The following is a 16,745-nucleotide window of genomic DNA, read 5'->3' on the forward strand; positions in this document are numbered from 1 at the left end:
AGTAGAAATGAATATAGGATAAAATGAAAAAGTGATGTGGCTATTTTCTAATTCATCAGTGTTGAATAGTAAACTCTTTATCCATTAAATTTAGAATATTTGATTGAAGAGACTTGACAGGTTTTTCAGTTGAAGAGAGGCTTTGTAAGCAGTTACAAGTTTTATGCCCTATAATTGATTGCTGATGGAAAGTTAGTGAACGAAGAAAGAAAAGTTAAATATAAAAAAATATGAAAAAAAGAATTTATATATTAAATAATTGATTTTGCAGGAAATATTAATATTTATTTAATTGTTTAGTAGAACTTAAATTTCATTAGAGGATTAAAAGATAAGTGATTTATAATTTTATTTAACTTTCAATTAGATTTTAATTTCTGAAATTTGGGACGAATCCATCTTTCAAATTCAAAAGGTTTTTAATTTCTTATATTTGAAAAAAATATGTTTTTAATTTTAAATATTAGAGAGATTAAAATTATTTAGGTAAATTATCCCTACATTTCCTTACCTCTGTATCTTCATATTAATTTTAAAAAATTAGCTTTAATCTTTTTTAAAATTTTAAATAATTGTAAATGAAGCATAATCTTAATCTTATATTTTTAAATAACTTAAGTTGGATTTTTGTACTTCTTTTAGCCACTACACTTTCTTTATTCTCCACATTTTAGTTTTGTACTTTTTTTTACGCATAGTTTGTATTTTTTTTCTAGGTTTTGTGATTTAAAAAAAAATTGAACAAAAACATAACACCATAAGTAAAAATAATACAAAATTTATCTCAATCACCAATGTTTATCACTAGTCAGCATAAACAACTACTTGAAAATAAAAATACTATATTTTCTACCATAATCGGAAAGATATTGTTGGAATTAAAAAAAAATTGGAGGTGCAAATAGAATTTGTCAATGATTTTAAAGATCATTTGTATTCGTCAAACAATCCATTTAAAAGTTTTTTTTTCAAATTTAAGAAACAAAAATATTTTAAAAAATTAAAGAACCAAAATAGACTCATTTTAGATATTAGAAAGTAAAAACATGATTAGTTTTAAATTGGGCAACTTATTATTCATTTACTTTAGATTTGGCTTTTAAGATTTCTCTTTACTAAAGTATTAGTTTTTAATTTTTTGCAAAACATCATTGTACTGGTATGGTCCGTATGACTAATGGCACGTCTCGGACCCACTATTGGGCCACGTCCCACATCTATAAGGTTGACCGATATCATAAGTTCAGTTATGCTCAAACAGCTTAGCAAAGCTAAACCATGATTAGGAGTAGGTAATGCCACCCTAATCACGGTCCAACTTCCTAATCCGACTCTAGTAACCGAGTACCAATCTCATTTGCTGACTTGAGCATCGGAGTGTCTTCTACAGATATTTGATATTTCTATTCAGTGTTTACAAGAAGACCGAGAGTCAAGGCTAAAAAGGAAGAGCAAGGAAGGAGGTTGAAGAGTAGTACGATTGACCGACAAAAAGAAAGAAGACGAATCCTCTCAATAGTTCTCTAGGTCTCATATTTTTTGTTTGCTAAAATATTTTGATTTCTGAAAATCAAATTTAAATAAATAAAATATGCAAACTAATAAAAAAATGTAAAGAAAAAAAACGAGGTAAGAAAACATTATAGATGGTAAAATAGTTTAAATGTATAAAAAAATATTAAACAATTATTAGTTTTATTTATGTGTTATAATAGAAGGATGTTTTCTGGTTTGGATAGATAGATAGATAGGGTGGGAAATAAGAACAGGAACTTCTCCTTTCTCAGACTGTGTTTGAAAATGGCCACACTGTTCTCATCTTTCTCTCTGCATTCGATTCGCCCCTCTTCTTCCCCACTTCCTTCTTCTTCCTCTTCTTCTCCCTCCTTTCTCTTTTGCAGCTTCCCCTTGCGCACTCGCAGTTCTTCTTTGAAGGCACAAACAGTTAAGAAGCGCGTGGTGAAGGCAGTGGAAGAAGAAACCCGGCAAGAAGAACTCAACGCTGATGAGAGTGCAGAGCCATCAATCTCGGAACAGCAACCCGTTGTGGTTCCAGTTTCCCCATCAGACACTCTTACCATGTTCTTTCAGGTACATCACTGCATTTTCTTCCTCCCTTTTCTACGCCAATTTCTAGTTCAGTTGGTGCTGTTTTGGAATTTGCAATACCCTTTTGAAAAATCGGAGTGGGAACTATGACTAACTCATATGTAGTGTGTGTTTTTGTCAATGTGGCTTTGGATTGAAGTTTTCATGAATTTTGCTGACCAACCCAAGTCACAAATTTTGATCTTTTTTTCACCCAATGAATCAATCTGTGTCTTTTTCGTGCAATTGGGGTGTTACATTATAAGGGGATTGCATCAAATTTGTACACGGATAGGACAAGCTGTGATCTTTGCCAATCCAGACGGGACCAAGTCGTGTAAGTTAGAATAAATAACCAGACTAATCCCATAATTAGCATGAAAATAACCAAACTAATCTATGAAAGATGTAGCATCATTATGTTAGTCCCAGCAAATGAAGATTACTACTTAAGACGTTGATATATGCATTTTGTTGTTCAAATTAGTCCCGGAGTTAACAGTGATGCGAACAAATTTGACCAATGAAGTGAAATATATATGTTGCGACCTATAGGGAGGGTAATTTCCATGTTCTATGGTCTAAGAGATGAAAGGAAATAATTGATTTAAACACTCACTAATTTTCACTCCAATGGTAGAATCCAACTTAAGTTCGTGACTTATTTTTAGTGGTTTTCATTTTATCTCTTCATTCACACGAGAACCCTTGTTTTGACTTGAAAAAAATGTTTTTATAATGGTTAATCAACCTTGGTTGTACTTGGTTATAGAAGCAGTTTCTATAATAACTCATTTGCAGCAATGATATTTTCAATTTTTGCTTAACTTTAAGAACTAACATAAGCATCTGGAGCAGAGTTGCTCCAATATGTTTGACATAATATCATTCAAAGGGTAAATGGAGGGTTATTCAATAGCTTATATTAGTGCCCTCCCGACAAGGGCCAATGAACTAAGGTCTAAACTATTTCTCACACTAATCAGCATTTTAGCTGTCTAAATCCATAACAGATTAGATATCCTGGCTTTGAGTCATAGTTTCTAGAGTTATAGAATTATTTTTCCCCTAAAGAATTGTGCAATTGGATCTTCAGGTAGATACCTTTTCTGTTTATAACTGTATCACTTTTCTTGAGACTGACGTCTACTTTTGCATATTTTAAGGCAGAGGGAACAGCGAGTGAATCGGCTATTCCAGCTTTAACCAAAGCTTTAGAGGTATCTCTTTGATCTTTTGAATCTTCTATTTTGCTCAATCTCTTCAATGTGAATGTAAACTTGATGTAAATATAACTTTGGTGCTGCGTATGTTCATATGTTTACTCATGTTGTCATTTAGTTCTTGGTTCCTCTATGAACATAGCAGCAACAATTCCTATGATTTAGGTCATTGTTTTAAAATCATTCCTCTGAAACAGACTTGAGTCGTTGTTGTCGTCTGGTTTCCTTTTACTAGAGGATGATGTATGAGGTTAAAAGTCCGATACCAAATGTTAGTCATGTTTATTCAGACCCAATATCATATATATCTTAGATTCAAATTTTGATTGAAAAAAAAAATTGTTTGCAAAACCATGGTCAATCTATTTTTTAATGTGGGGAGAGGATCAAAGGATGGTGAAATGAAAGAGGGTAAATCACATCAGCATTGTTTAGCTGTGAGACTTGGAACTCCTTTTTATGCTGGAGCATTTGTACCCTCTCCTTTCTATTGTAGTAGCCTCATGCACATGATTGGGTTTAAAGTGTACAAATTACATGGTCATTTAGCAACTTGTCACAGTATTTTGGCCTTGGAGAAAGTAAACTTATCATACAGCCAAATACTGCTTTCTCAATGGAGGTGATGTGAGGGGGAGTATGTTCTTTGTTTCCAGCCACACTAATAGCTTAATCTAACAATGGGTATGACTATTATTTATATGCCTTCCATCAAGGTTTTATCAATATAGACAGCTTTTAATTATATTTTTATGTAAGAATCTGGTGGTCACATTGATAGTTTTTCTTTCTTCATGCTTTTGCAATGTTGTCCTTAACACTTGGTTATCATGGTTTCATATTTTTCTAGGAGACAGAAGGTGTTACTGATTTGAAGGTTCAGCTTTCTGAGGGACTTGCAATTTTAGAGGTATGCTTTAAACACTTCAATACAATTGCCAATTGCCACAAAGCTTAATTGTTCAAATGTTGAACTCCAAACTCTTGATAATGGAATTGAAATCCCTATGGCATAATTGAATTGTTGAAACACATTATATTCCTGAATCCCCTTGCCATTAAGCTTTTTATATGCAGAATATGGCTATCTAATTGTCCAATGAGTCTAGTTTTTCTGCAATATCATTGATGACTTTCTGTGTTATTGTTCAGTTGAAGAAACAGACAACTGTCCAAGCTACAGGAGTGGCTTCTGGTCTGGTAGAAACCATACAAGGTTCAGGCTTTAAATTACAGACATTAAATCTTAGTTTTGAAGATGAAGAAGTTGCAGTTGCATAATAGACTAAATGTGTTGGTGTAATAGCAATAGTTTGAGGGAATTTTTTTTAAGGAAGTCACAACCTCTTCACACTTACCTGACTAGAGCTTCCAACAGACCTTTTGGTTTGTATAGATCTGACTATGGTTGTTGGTTATTGTTCTTGCATTGCAGCCATGGATGTTATCATTCTTAATTATTAGTTCTTGAAAAGTGAAAGAGTATTTCATGGTGAAATTCTTTCATTGATTGTTGTTACTTGAGGTGTTAGCCTAGCTAAGATGTTAAGTTTCGTAATGATACCTAACATAAAAGCTTTTATAAAAAAAAAATGGTTTCAAATTTAGTCTCTATAGCAACTAATTATTTTTTGTCTCTAAAATTGATTTCAATTCAATGATTTTTTTTTTTGTAGTGATTGATATAATTTATTTGGAGATAAATTAGAAATAAAAAATTAATATTTTATTGAAAATTAAGAACATCAATTCATTTCAAATTCTTCAAAAGATTAAAATGGTTATATAAAAGCTAAACTATTATAGGAGAGTGTTTTCTCTCTAGAACATTCATAACTATCCACTTTGAAAACCAGAATTATCATAAACATGTTCTAATGCACTAATGAAAATTGAGATATGAGAGAGAATTTTAAATGTGAAATGCTTATATATCATTTTGATACTGTGTATTTTTTCTATATACAAACTTCAATGGCAAGCACATGATCCTTATTGGATCTGGATTAACATATTATAATCAATACTTGCACAACAAAGTAATTAATAATTAATAACAAGAAGAAGATTAGATAGCAAATCAGATTAATGAAGTTAATTACAAGTGGATGTTGTCTTCTCATGAAACATTAGTCAAAGTGCAAATCGCATTATTAGTTGTTTATTACCTGATTCTCATGCAAAGGTATAAATTAAACTATTAACTCTTAATCAATAAAGTATAACACAGTTCATGGATCATTTTTTTAAAAAAAAAATACATTGACACTAGTAGACAACAGATAGAGGTCTTAGCATCCGGTTAGTATCGACTGACATGAACAGATTCATTAAACCTAACAAAAGATTAGTTGCACCAAACAGTGATTAAACATTAGATAATACGTTCTTAATTATTATTCAAATTTTTAATCCGGCCCAATAACAAAAGGTCCATGATGATCATATAAATTATCACAAATTTTGAAAGAAAAATATGTTATTATCACGCATTGATTACACTGAGTACCAAATACCGAGATCTCACTTGAACGTCAGAGTATCTTTTACGGGTACCATCCGAATTTGGAGTTTGCTAGGAAGAAGAAGATAACAAAAGAAAAGAAGGAAGACGTTCATTGAAATTAGAAAGTAATAAAAGATCGACCGACCAACCAATAAAGAGGTAATAGTTCTCTCAACATCAACCTGTTCGAACAAAATTTATTACAAATATAAAAAAAAAAGTAGGCTAAATAACATTTATACGTTTTAATTTTTTAGACATGGATGTAATTGTTTAAGGAGTATCTTCAATATTTCTTAATATATAAATGCACTAACAAATAAATTACTTCTACTAGATTTTATTTTCCCCATTATTTGCAATTACACTGTAAAGTATCATGAATATTCTTATAAATTGAGTCGTACAATACTCATTTCTTTAATATTCTGCTGTGATTTAATTGCATCCACAACTAATTTCATTTAATGCATTAACTACAGTGTTGTAAAGACTACTCTTCGTCAGTCAGGTGATAAATATGTAAGAAGCGGGACACAATATTCTATAAATAAATGTCAGTAATTTAACTTTTTATATTAATTAAAATTACATAATTATGTGATTCTCATTCAAGAGTTTAATTTTTTTTTAAATATTAACAGTTAAGAGTAAATTTTTTAAGGTTAATATTGTTAAAATTAATTACTATATTTAATTTAAAATATTATTTATTTTAAAAATTTATATTTTATCATAATTTTATCTTTAAAAAGTATCACAAAAGTAAAACGTATATAAAACGTTTTTTTTCTTAATTTCTAAATAATTTGAAATTATATTGAACATATGGAAATACCAATTTTATATTTTAATTGAATTTTCTCTTAGTTTATTTTTGTGTTTATATTTTTATAATTATGATAATCATAAGACAATACTATTTTTTCCAAAAGACGAAATATATATATATATTTGATTTATTTTTGTGAGCTCACATGTTTTATATAACTATATAATATAATATAATGTATATACAATATTTTATTACTTTTAGTTTATTTTAATTTTTTTAATAGTGAGGACGTTACAATTGTGTTGATCTTTGATTACTACTAAGAAATATTTGATTATTAACTTAATTTGATCTAAAGTTGATTCGTACAAGTTTTATAATTATGTTCAGTTACTTTTTCAAGACAGATTCCACTATGCTTTGGATGTCTCAACTTGATGTGATGTTTTATATTTCTTTAAATGATAAATTTCTTTTGAATAGTTCTGTATTCATAATAAACTTTCATTGACTGCATATAAATCTCCCAGTTTCAAAACATTGAGTTCAGAATATTTCATTTTTTTCTTTTTTTGATTCAAGTTAGATTTGAATTCAAAATAATGTCTCAGATAAATATAAAATTCACCTCTAGCAATCACTTGTCACACAGAATAATGAGAAGTAATAAATCATTATAGAAAAAGTGTGTTTATATTAAATATTAAGTTTAAAAAAATATTAATTATGTTTTGATATTGAGTATGTTGAGATGATATCATTAGGATCAATCATTTCATATAGTGTATTATTTGTTTTGAAAATTGTATTGGTCGAGTTCGTACGATAAGTAAAGATCTCAGTATCTGGTCGGGTCAACTAACATGACCAAATTCATTATACCTAAAAGAAGATTAACAAAACTAAACAACGATTATGTATTAGGTAATACACTTTTAATCATGGTCCAAAATTTTAATCTGACTCAATATCAAAGGATCCATGATAAGTTCATATAAATAGTCATAAATTTTGAGAATAAGGTATGTCATCATTCTGCACTTATAGCATCGAATACCGAATATCGAGATTTCACTAAAGCGTCAGAGTATCTTTTGCAGGTATCATCTGAGCTTGAAACATACAAGAACAAGAAGGAGAAGTACAAAGAAAAAGTTGTATAGCTATTTTAAGAATGAGGAAGTAGTGGAAAATCAATCAACCGAATCATTCTATTCTTTTCAACCCCGTAAATTATCTTTAATTTTAATTATATTGTACAATGTACATACCAGAACATTTTGCAATTGAATTAGCTTAAAAAATACCAAATTGTGCTTAAAACATGACCCTAAGATTGACTTGTCTAACAATTGGGGTCAGGTTCCTTTTAGACATAGTCACCAAACTTTTTATGAAATAAAAATGTGTCTATGTAAAGATCATGGTCCATGGACCAATTCTACATCAACAAGGACCATATGAGACCTTCACCATTACACAACAAATTCTAGCACATATTAACAAGTTTGTAATAACTTCAGACACCTTACTCAATGAAATGTGGTTATAAATATTCTACATTTAAAAATACAAACTATTACTATTTTAGATTCATCAGGTATTTATTTTATTGGGATATATTTTTATTTTGTTTAACTGATTATTTGATGTTTCTACTCACAAAATGATTTATATTTATTTTTTTATAAAAAAAAAATTATTATTATTATTTTATTATTATTTAAAAAGTATTATGATGATGAGTAGATGAGTATGGCCCAAAGAATGGAAAGTGAAGGTTTGGTAATGTGGTTGGGATGTCCCATCATGGAATGATCTTGCCAAGTGCTAGGTTGGCAATGGGTCTTTGAATAAGGACTTACTCAAAAAAGAACATAAATAAATAGCTTCATTTTGTGGACATGTGTTATGTCGTTCAATATAGACACACTACACTCTTAATAATATTATTTTTTTCATCATAACCTTTGGAATCCTATGGTAACCTTCTCCACATGCCAACAACTCTTGCACAAAACAAAAAAAAATTGCCCATTGCCTTTGGAAACCAATTTCATTATCATCAACTTGCATTTCTTTTACTCATATATATTCTAACAACTCTATCACCTCATCATAGATAAATGTTTTGGCTTAAATAAATTTGAGATCTTTAATATATGGTTAGCTTTTACTTTAAGTATTCTAATAAATTATAATTTTTTTTAAGTATCCGAAAGAAAATTTATCTATATTTAATTTTTATTAACATTAGTTATGAGTTTAGAATACGAGCACATCTATTTATATATATATATATATATATATATAAATAAAGTTGTGTTATACTTCAAGTTCACATCTTACTATAAAATCAAAATAATTTAAAAATTATTCTAATGAGTGTTTGTGCTGAGCCTATCAGTTATCCGAATCACTATCAGACCACTTATAAATATATAATTTCATACACAAATTGGGTTTCGATGTGAAAGAGGGTTGAAAATCACAAATGATGTTTCATAGTGTATAAGTGAATGTAAATTTTATCTTATAAGTCGATTTTATAAGGTTATGTTAGACTTAAAATCACTTCATAATAATAAATATGTATATAAATTACATTTCAAACTCATGAGTTAATTTTTATAAGAATTACATTTTTAGTTTCTTGTTTTGAAAGGATTAATGATGGATGATAAAACGTATTTATTTCTAATTACTGTTATCTATCTTGATTATTTATTTGCGTGTTTGAAATTTGTTTGATGCCATTATTTATATTAAATTCATAGTCAAAATAAATAAGTATGTGTACTTATAGTGTATGAAATAGAAATACGTCAAAATATTAATCATTTAAAATTACTTATATAGCATTACTCAATTACTTTAAAATACCTAGTTATAATATTGATACTCTCTTTTTCATTAGACAAGACATATTAATAATGACAAAGTTAATATTTATTTTCTATTGTAACATAATAGACAAGCACTTCCAATTTAAAATTTAAGGATTAAACCAATTAAAAGTCATCTTTACATTTAAAACAATTATTAAAAAAGGAAATACTTAATAATGAAATCTTTCACTGTTAAACTCATAAATTAACTGCTACGAAATTGTTTTAATTTAATTAAATATCACAAGTTCAATATATTGTTTTAATTAATTATATATATATATATATATATATATATATATGAAATACTTATAAGGAAGGTTTTGACATTTATAGAAACCTTACTCAATTGAAATAAAATCGTATCTCGTAATGTAGGTGTAAAAAACTAAATCTTCCTAGTACTTTAATAAAGAGGTGTATTAGTTTTTTTTTTTCCAGAGTATGGTTCATCAAACTTGTTGAATACTAACCTAACTCGATAGAAAGAAAAATAAAGTTTAATAAGATTGAATTTAAGTGGTATTTCAACAAAGTTTTGTTCCATGCTAAATTAATCTGTTGAATAAATAAATAAATAAAAACTAATTATATATTGATTGATTTTATCACTATTAGAAAATTATTAATAAAAACGATTTAAAAAAATAATTATTATATTAACTAAAATATATATTATTCTAAAAATTAAAAAATTATTAATATTTAAATTAATTTCTATTATTGAAAAATAGTTTTTAAATTAGTATTTAATTAGTTATCAAAATTTAACTACCAATTAGTTAATATAGTCAATATATAAAAATTAATTATTTTTTATCTCTAAAATTAATTTTTATTTAATAATTTTTAAAAATATATATTATATATATTCTTATTTTATTTAAAGTAGTTGTAGTAAATAAGTGTAGAAATGAGATGTAGTTGAAAATGTATGAGATAAGAAAGATGGAAATATGAACCCTAAATTTGAATGCAAAAACATGTCTACCATTCCCATTGAGAAGATGTTGGACAATGCACATGATGTCACATGCCCTACTTCCAACGTTTGGTAATGTTACACCCTTAGTAACATGTTTCACAACCACCGTATCTACTCATAGATACATGTGTTTCATTCCTATTTCATTTATCACTTTCTTCAAAATTAATAAAAATAAATACATTTCTTTTATTTCTAAACTCTTCTTTCCTTCAAAATTAAAAGAAAAATATCCATTTAAAAACTTAAGTTAAACATCAATATAGATTCTCAAATTTAGAATTACTATTTACCTTTAACGAGTCTCTCTTCTATTTTTGTAGTTTTTAATTAATTTTAATCAATAAAAAAAAACCTTGTATATTTGCTACTCTTTATTTTATGCATTTTTATGCAAAAAGAAACAAGAAAATGAAGACCTTGTGCCTTTTCCTCTGCAACTTTGGTGTTTGTCGTAAAAAAATAAGTAAAGGGTTTGTTCTTTCATATATGGTAAAAAAAAGAGACAATGAAGAAGGGTTGGTTTCATATAGATGATAAAAGGTAGGATACTTTCTTATTATTCATTACTTGGAAATTAAATTTTTTTGTTGCAATTTCAATGAACTTTTTTTTTTCTTTTATAAAAAATTGATTAAACCCAACAAACGAAAAAAATTCAATGTGGCAATGGTGACTATAGCGTTAAGTGGTGAGAGAGAGAACATTGAAAGAAGAAGACCAAACCCCAACTAGTGGCGACAAAATTATTGCACCACCCATCACCACTGCCAACGTGTGACTGGTGCTACAAAGAACCCAACCCCAAAAACAAAAATGAAAAACACGACAATTGTGAACTGTACGTGACGCAACGAGGGAAAAGAAGCGGTGAATGTTTCGCACCATCCACTACCACGACCAACGTTACCGGAGATCCAAAGAACCAAACTAAAAAAGAAAATGCAAAGAACCATGTTTATGCGATGGAATGAGGAATAAGAAAAAGCAAACGAGGGTGCGAGAGGAAAGTGAACGTCAAACTACGAAACCTAAAATTTTAAAACAACACATATAATATAGATTTCTCATGTAACCAATGTTATATGTGCTTGTCTTTTTTTTGTGATTTTTAGCATATTACATGAATTATAAGTATAACCGATGTAATATCTATGGTGGAAATTACAAAAATGTCACTGTTTATGATATCTATGGTGGAAATTACAAAAATGTCACTGTTTATGATGTAATTTTGAATATATACATAGATATTAATTTAGAAATTATTTATTAATAATATAAACTATTTTATATACTAATAATTTTTGTAGTATTTAAAATAGTATTTAATTTAGTTAATGTAATAACTAATTATTTTTTATTTTTAAAATTAATTTTTATTTAATAATTTTATTGTATTGTAGTAACTAATTTTTGTTTATAATAATTATTTATTAAAATAATATTTTTTTTAAAACGAACTTAAACAAATCCTTAAAGCATTTAAACTATCTCGTTATTTTTTATTTAATTTTAAGTGAGTTGCATATTACATTATTTTTAAGATCATCTTAAAATTTCACTTTATAGAATTCGTACTTTAATATTTTATTTTCACTACAATCTTTTATAACTTAAACAAATAATTTAATTATAATTAGTATTTTCTTATTTTCAATACCCATATTCTTATCCAACATTCAAATCTTACATTTAAAATTCTTGCCATATTAAATTAAATATATATACATGCTCCATTGAAAACTTATGGATATTATACTTTAACTAACATTGTAATTGGAGATATATCTACAAATTAAATATTATATATTATAAATTTAGTTGAATTAGGGATGAAAAGTATTCTTTTTTTTACTGAAAAAGTAGGCATTGTTGATAATAAAAGCGAAATGTGTGAATTTACGTGTCTCTTACTTCAAGTTTCCAACCTGTCTGTAATAATAGCATGGACACTATTAAAATACTGTGATTAGTTAATTAAAATCGATATAACACTTTAAATTACTATGAATAAAATTTAAATTAAAAAGTTTATTTAATACCTTTTGAGAAATTTTATATTTAATTTTTTCACAAATATTCTATCTATTACAAAACATAAAAAATATTAATAATAACAATAAATATTCATATTCAAATCATAAACTAGTAAAACTATTTTTTTAATTTATTTAATAATATTTATAATGTTAAACAACTCGACAGCCAAAACACTGTGAATATAATATTTTCTAGATTTTTAATTTAATATAATTGAAAAATTATCAAACTAAATATCTATGAACATTTTTTACACTGGTGAATTATTTTTTTAATTACATATTTAATTTTTTAATACTTTTAAATTAAATACTTTTTTTAGCAAAGTGTGACAAAATATGATGTGCCAATTGCTTATTATATAGTATAATCAAAATATAAAATATTAATTATTTTTAAAATAATTTTAAAAAAAATCATTAAAAAAATAGTTTATGTTTTTTTACCATAATAAATTATTATGTTAGAAAATAATTGATTATATTGGTAAAAAATACCTTCACATGTTTTGCAAATAATGAATTATTATAGGAAAAAAATAACAGGAAAAAAATCTAACCTTTCAGAAATAATTCGCTTAAAGTTTAATAGTAATTAATTAACATATTTTTAAAATAATTTTTGGATTGATAAAGTAACATAATATTATTCTTATATTCATTGGCGGTTATAATTGATTTTTTTATTAACGATAATTTTAGAAAACTTTAATTTTAAATTTTTAAAAGTCATTTAAAATCAATTCAGATAAATTGTATTTTCCAACCATTCTTTATTTTATACACAGTATTGACCAGTTTACTTTTTTTTTTTATTAATAACTAATTTGTAAATAAATGACCAAATATAAATTCCAGCTGTTTTACATTATGCAACATTATACGAAATTATTATTTTTTCAAGAAAAAGGAATTAAACTTTTAAATTTTATTCTGACGGTGACACATCAACGGATATAACGCAATCTAAAAAATAGAGCACGATTACCGTACTGTGTTCTTTCTTCACCTTTATGATGATTGCAATCTCTGCATTGTACCTATTTTTTAAATAAATAAAAATTATCCTATTTAATTTTTATGAATAAGAAGAAAAAATGAAAGAAGTGACATTTTTTAATTAAAATATTTGATAAATTAAAATTTAATTTTCTTATTTTCAGATGTCATAATAATACTATATACTTTCAGAACTCATAGTATTTTATTGAAAAAAACTTATAAGAGTATTTATAAATTATTAGTTAACAAAATTTTCTCATTACTAAGAACATTACTAACTAATTAAGGGCATGATTTGATTTTTGATTTGGATGTTTTCAAACTGAGTTTACAATTTTTTTTTGTATATTTGGTTCTCCTTAAAAATACATTTATTTATTTATATTTCGCTTAAAACTAAATTTCTACAAAAGTAAGATCAATATTCTTTTTAAAATAATTAACTTAAGTTGAGGCAAATTAGTCTTTACAAAATATGATTTATCTAAGGCACCCGATTTAACCATTATATGATATTAACTATATACATATATTAATTATATTAAATCTAAATTAATATATGTTAATATTCTCATTAATTATAATCACACTCTCCTAACATCATTGTTTTGCATTACACTTCTAACATCATATTTTATATGAATCTATATAGTTACAAATGTGATTATTAGATATAAGGTGTTTTCCAATAAATTTTAAAATTATGATATAGAAGTTTTACCAAAATTTAATGTGTTATATCTTGAATTCACTAAACCTTTGATTAACATGTGTCCTTGATGCTAGGTGCACAAAACATCAATTATCAACACTACAAGAAAATCATGAAATAGAAACTAATTTGTAGAAACCAAAATAATTAGTTGCAATAGTAACTAAATTAGAGACCATTTTAGAAACTAAAAAGAATTTTGGTTTCTAAATTAGTTTCTATTATTTTCTATTATTGTTAAATATTTTCTAAATTGGTATCTAATTAGCAACCAAAGTTTTTGCTACTAAATTTAGAAACTAAATAATTGGTAGTTAAAACCTTAGTTGCTAATTAGATATCAATTTATAAACTATTTAGAAACTAATTTAGAAACCAATTTTTTTTTTAGTTTCTAAAATGGTCTCTATTTTAGTTCCTATTGTAACTAATTATTTTGGTCTCTAAAAATTGGTTTTTATTTCATGATTTTTTTGTAGTGAAAGTTATATGTACACCTAATGTAAATATTTTTAATTTCTCACCACTTGAAGATTTGTCTATATAATTACATAACTAATGTTGTAATACCTCAGTTAACATGAGTTTTATATTTATTATTGTCACACTTAAGACACTATACCATTATGGTATCACTAAATCATGTATCAAGGTCATGCAATCACTTCATTCATTCAAGATCAAACTATATATATATATACACTCTCATCATTAATAATATATCTTTCTAAAAAGCATATAAAATTAATTTTACCATTTTTATACATCCTATTAGCAACACAATACATATAAAAGCATATAACATGTATAATCATCATACACAATATTTCACCATTAACATTTCAACATATTGTTGTTTAAGCGAGCTTCTTTTGCTTGAGTGGACTCTCTTGCTTAAACATCCTCATTGATGTACACAAGACAACATTCGTTTCACTTTATAAACCACCTCGTTATTTGAGTGTTGATTGCTTGAGCATTACAATCAACATTTAAGTGACATCTGCTTATTGGAAGAAATCTAACATGTTCAAAAAACTCCTCCATTGTCATAGGACGTTTGAGCGTTGCACGAGCATCACACACCATCACAAATATTTGAGACTTGTACATCAATTCATCTCTCGCTCAAACATTAAGACACAAAAGTTAACCAAATATGTTGTTTGTATGTCATGCTTGATACAATATGCTTCTTAAACAATATGTAAGGAGTGAATAATTAAAAAAAGATCGTAATTTGTAATTTTTTTTTATTTATGATACTAATTAATTGCTTATAATATAACTTCACTCACGCTTCAAAAAAAATTCTTAAGATATGTGATACAAATGTTATTAATTTAATTTAAAACAAATATTGTGAACTAAAAATAGTAATTAAAAACTATGAAGGAACGAAGATTATGAGACAACATTTCATAAAAACTAAAATTAAATCTACATAAGAATTAAAAAATAATAATGTAAAATTTGTCAGGGATATAAAAAATAAAATAAAAGAACTGTTTTAAGTTATAAATATTGAAGACATATTTAAGTATTTTTATTTAATAGAAAATTGTGAAATATGAAGGGAGCAATAAAAAAAAAAACTATGTATAAATAGCTGTTATCCTCTTTATAAAGTTGACTTTTAAAAAGGGTGAGAAAGGAAGGATAAGGGAATGGGTTAGGGGTCACAGTGTCCTTCCTTAAGTCACATCCCTCCATCTTATGTATGAGCTGTCACCAGACCAGGTAGCTTATGGACTTTCGTTTCCTATACAACAACAAAAGAATACAGAGAGAAACCAAAGAAATAAATCATAAAAAATTATTAATTGTTTAGTTCAAAATAAATGAGTAAAAGAAAATGTTTCTATAATTTATGAATATTAATGTTATTTTTTAATTATTATTGTTATTGTTATAATGAAAATGCAACCACAATCCACTGTACATATCATATAATTAATTATAATAACTAAAACCACTTATTTTTCTATGTATTTATGTGAGTTATGCAATAAAAATATTTCTATAGAATAGAGTTGATTTTCTACAATTTCTTTTGTTAAAGTCAATTCCTCTTTAATTGGGTTGACCCAATTAGGTTACAAGTTTTTATTTATATTTTGTTAAATTTGTGATTTCAATGTATTTGTTGTTACATTTAAAAGTTAATTTTCTAAATAAATTATATTATTTAGTAATTAAGAAATTGAATAATTCAATTTTTTTAATTAATATTGTTATTATTAATATTAATTTTATTTAATAATTTTATGTTGTTCAAATTGATTAAAGAACTTTGAAGATTTGGAACTCTTTAGCTTTCTGTTTTAATGATAGATCTTGTATCTTATAATGATTATAAATTTTCTTGTGTAAATATATGTATTCCACATAAAATTAAGTGACATCATTTTATACATATCGTTGTCTCTCTAAATATTTTTTTTTTAAAAAATAAAATTTTAAGAACATATTAATTAATTATGTTAAAAGATAATATGTTATATTGTAAATTACAAGAGTGATG

General features: G+C 26.1%; 1 protein-coding gene across 1 annotated transcript; it reads left to right on the forward strand.

The window, feature by feature from the left end:
• The first annotated feature begins 1,713 nt into the window (after positions 1-1,713).
• On the forward strand, positions 1,714-4,809 carry LOC137836814 (uncharacterized). The gene is made up of 4 exons (XM_068645563.1): positions 1,714-2,091; positions 3,255-3,308; positions 4,162-4,221; positions 4,464-4,809. The coding sequence occupies exons 1-4, from the start codon at positions 1,801-1,803 to the stop codon at positions 4,590-4,592; spliced, it is 534 nt and encodes a 177-aa protein (XP_068501664.1). The 5' UTR covers positions 1,714-1,800; the 3' UTR covers positions 4,593-4,809.
• Positions 4,810-16,745: the final 11,936 nt, after the last annotated feature.

The sequence above is a fragment of the Phaseolus vulgaris genome, chromosome 4, assembly GCF_000499845.2.
Source record: "Phaseolus vulgaris cultivar G19833 chromosome 4, P. vulgaris v2.0, whole genome shotgun sequence".
NCBI lineage: Eukaryota > Viridiplantae > Streptophyta > Magnoliopsida > Fabales > Fabaceae > Phaseolus > Phaseolus vulgaris.